The 2,040-nt window shown below is 23.7% G+C and overlaps 1 protein-coding gene across 1 annotated transcript in view; it reads right to left on the reverse strand.

The window, feature by feature from the left end:
- The window catches only part of LOC105627325 (aminopeptidase N-like), a 12,530-nt gene extending 11,918 nt beyond the window's left edge, over positions 1-612 (reverse strand). The window contains exon 1 of the mRNA XM_012208611.1: positions 169-612. Within this exon, the coding sequence (XP_012064001.1) occupies positions 169-612 (444 nt within the window). The remainder of the gene's footprint in view (positions 1-168) is intronic.
- Positions 613-2,040: the final 1,428 nt, after the last annotated feature.

Genomic DNA, 2,040 nt, shown 5'->3' on the forward strand with positions numbered 1-2,040 from the left:
TATATATACATATATGTATATTATAATTATGTTTTACTGGAAAACCTTTTTATGTATGGAAAAGTAATAAAAGCATAAGAAAGTAATAACAAAAGCTGTTTATTATATGTATTTGCAAATATATTTTTATGTTTTAATATTTACTTACTTTTTTTCTTCAATGTCTATGTACGAAAATTTTATAAAACCCAGTTTTTCGGAAGGTTCTGAGAAATAACCGACAAATTTCATATTCAGGATGTACAGACCGGACGATAGTACATCATTAAAAGACAGTGTCAAAATGTCGGTTACATTGTTATGAGTATGTTTCATTGGTTTATAAATCGTACCGTTGTCATTAATCAATGTTGTCAACGTTTCAATTATTTCTAACTCTCTTGAATGTAAGCTTATTATTGATGATGCATAACGAATTTTGATATTGATATTGGATTCACCGTAAAAAGTATAGTTGCCTTCTTTGAGATACGTTGTTAGATGAATGTTATATCGAATTGGTATCGTATTCTTTGGTAATCGATCAATAATTTCTAAATGTTTTATACTGATGCAAGGAATCGTTCTTATGGCCAATATTAAAATATTTAATAACAATTTTAGAAATCCCATATCGAATCCCTCTTTTTACGTATCTGCGATTATTCGTTAAAGAAAAAAATAAAACAATACAAAATTATTGTTATAATTTAATATGAATTTATATATAAAAATAAAAAAATTAAAAAAAATAATTTTTGCACTTTTTTATTATAAGAATCACATGTATTTAATATTTATTGAGTATACTTTGATTTGTAATTAATTTATCTTATTATCTTTTTCATAGGATTTTTTTCTTAAAAAAGAAACAAAATAAAAAATTGATTTATTTCATTTAAAAGATAATTTTAGACATCTATGTAGCGTGTTTATATTTATCTATAATGAATATTTCCTACCAAAATTAAAAGGACGTTAACATATTGGGGTAGAGCGGGGCTATTAAAGCGGTCAGTGAAAATTTACGATAGCAAATAAAATCTTTCTACAGTGACGTGCTTATAATTACATTATACGATCATGATTGCGAGTACAAGCACAGTTTTTAAATAATCAACATATGCTCTTCAGAAACATAAACTCTTCAGAACATTATCGCGAGAAATGGACGAAAAAGGCATTCTATATTTTTGTTTAAGATTTGAATTGTTTAGTTATTGGTTGAGAATTATTTAAAGAACAAAAAGTTTAAATCTGTTTCTTGATTCGATTTGACTATTTTGATATTTTCACCTAATATTTATCGTTTACTAAGATTTTCTTAAGAAGAAAGATTTTATTCTTATAGAAGGATTACATAGAATTTTAAAATTATAATTGTTATGTTTCTGCAGTTTTCAAATTAATCAAAAAAATAAAAATATTGATTGAATTAATTTTTAATTTATTTGTAAAATAAATTATTAATGGAATTATACACATACAAAAAAAGTATTTTAAAGCTCTTATTTATGTATTATTTTTGCATAATATAAGTATTTATCTAAATACTTTCTTTTTATCATTTCTATAAAGTATTTTTAAAAAATATATATATGTATGTAATAAATGTGAAGAACATAATATAAGAAATAACATTATTTTAAAAATAATAAAGAATTAAAAAAATATTATTTTTTATGACTTACTTTATATGTTACACATTTATGCAGATAAGAGCACAGTTAATTCGCATTAATTATAATTGATTAATTACAATTATCGATTTTTTAATATCACTTCAGCATATCTGCGCGATGGACTTGCTCGAAAGATTCCCGAATAATGATTACATTGTCTCTGACGTTATTGTGAATATGTCGTACGTGTCAATATAAAGATGACCTTTACTAAAGTTTGAACTGTGAATTGTTTTCGACAATAAATGTTGAGACTTATAAGGCGACATTAATAAATTATTGTCGAATCTTATATTTAGGATCATCCTGATTACAGTTTTAATATGTCATGAATCCCAAACAAATCGAATTGTGTATTAGCTCTTAAAATATTATTTAA

This window comes from Atta cephalotes (assembly GCF_000143395.1).
Source record: "Atta cephalotes unplaced genomic scaffold scaffold00008, whole genome shotgun sequence".
NCBI classification, from domain to species: Eukaryota; Metazoa; Arthropoda; class Insecta; order Hymenoptera; family Formicidae; genus Atta; species Atta cephalotes.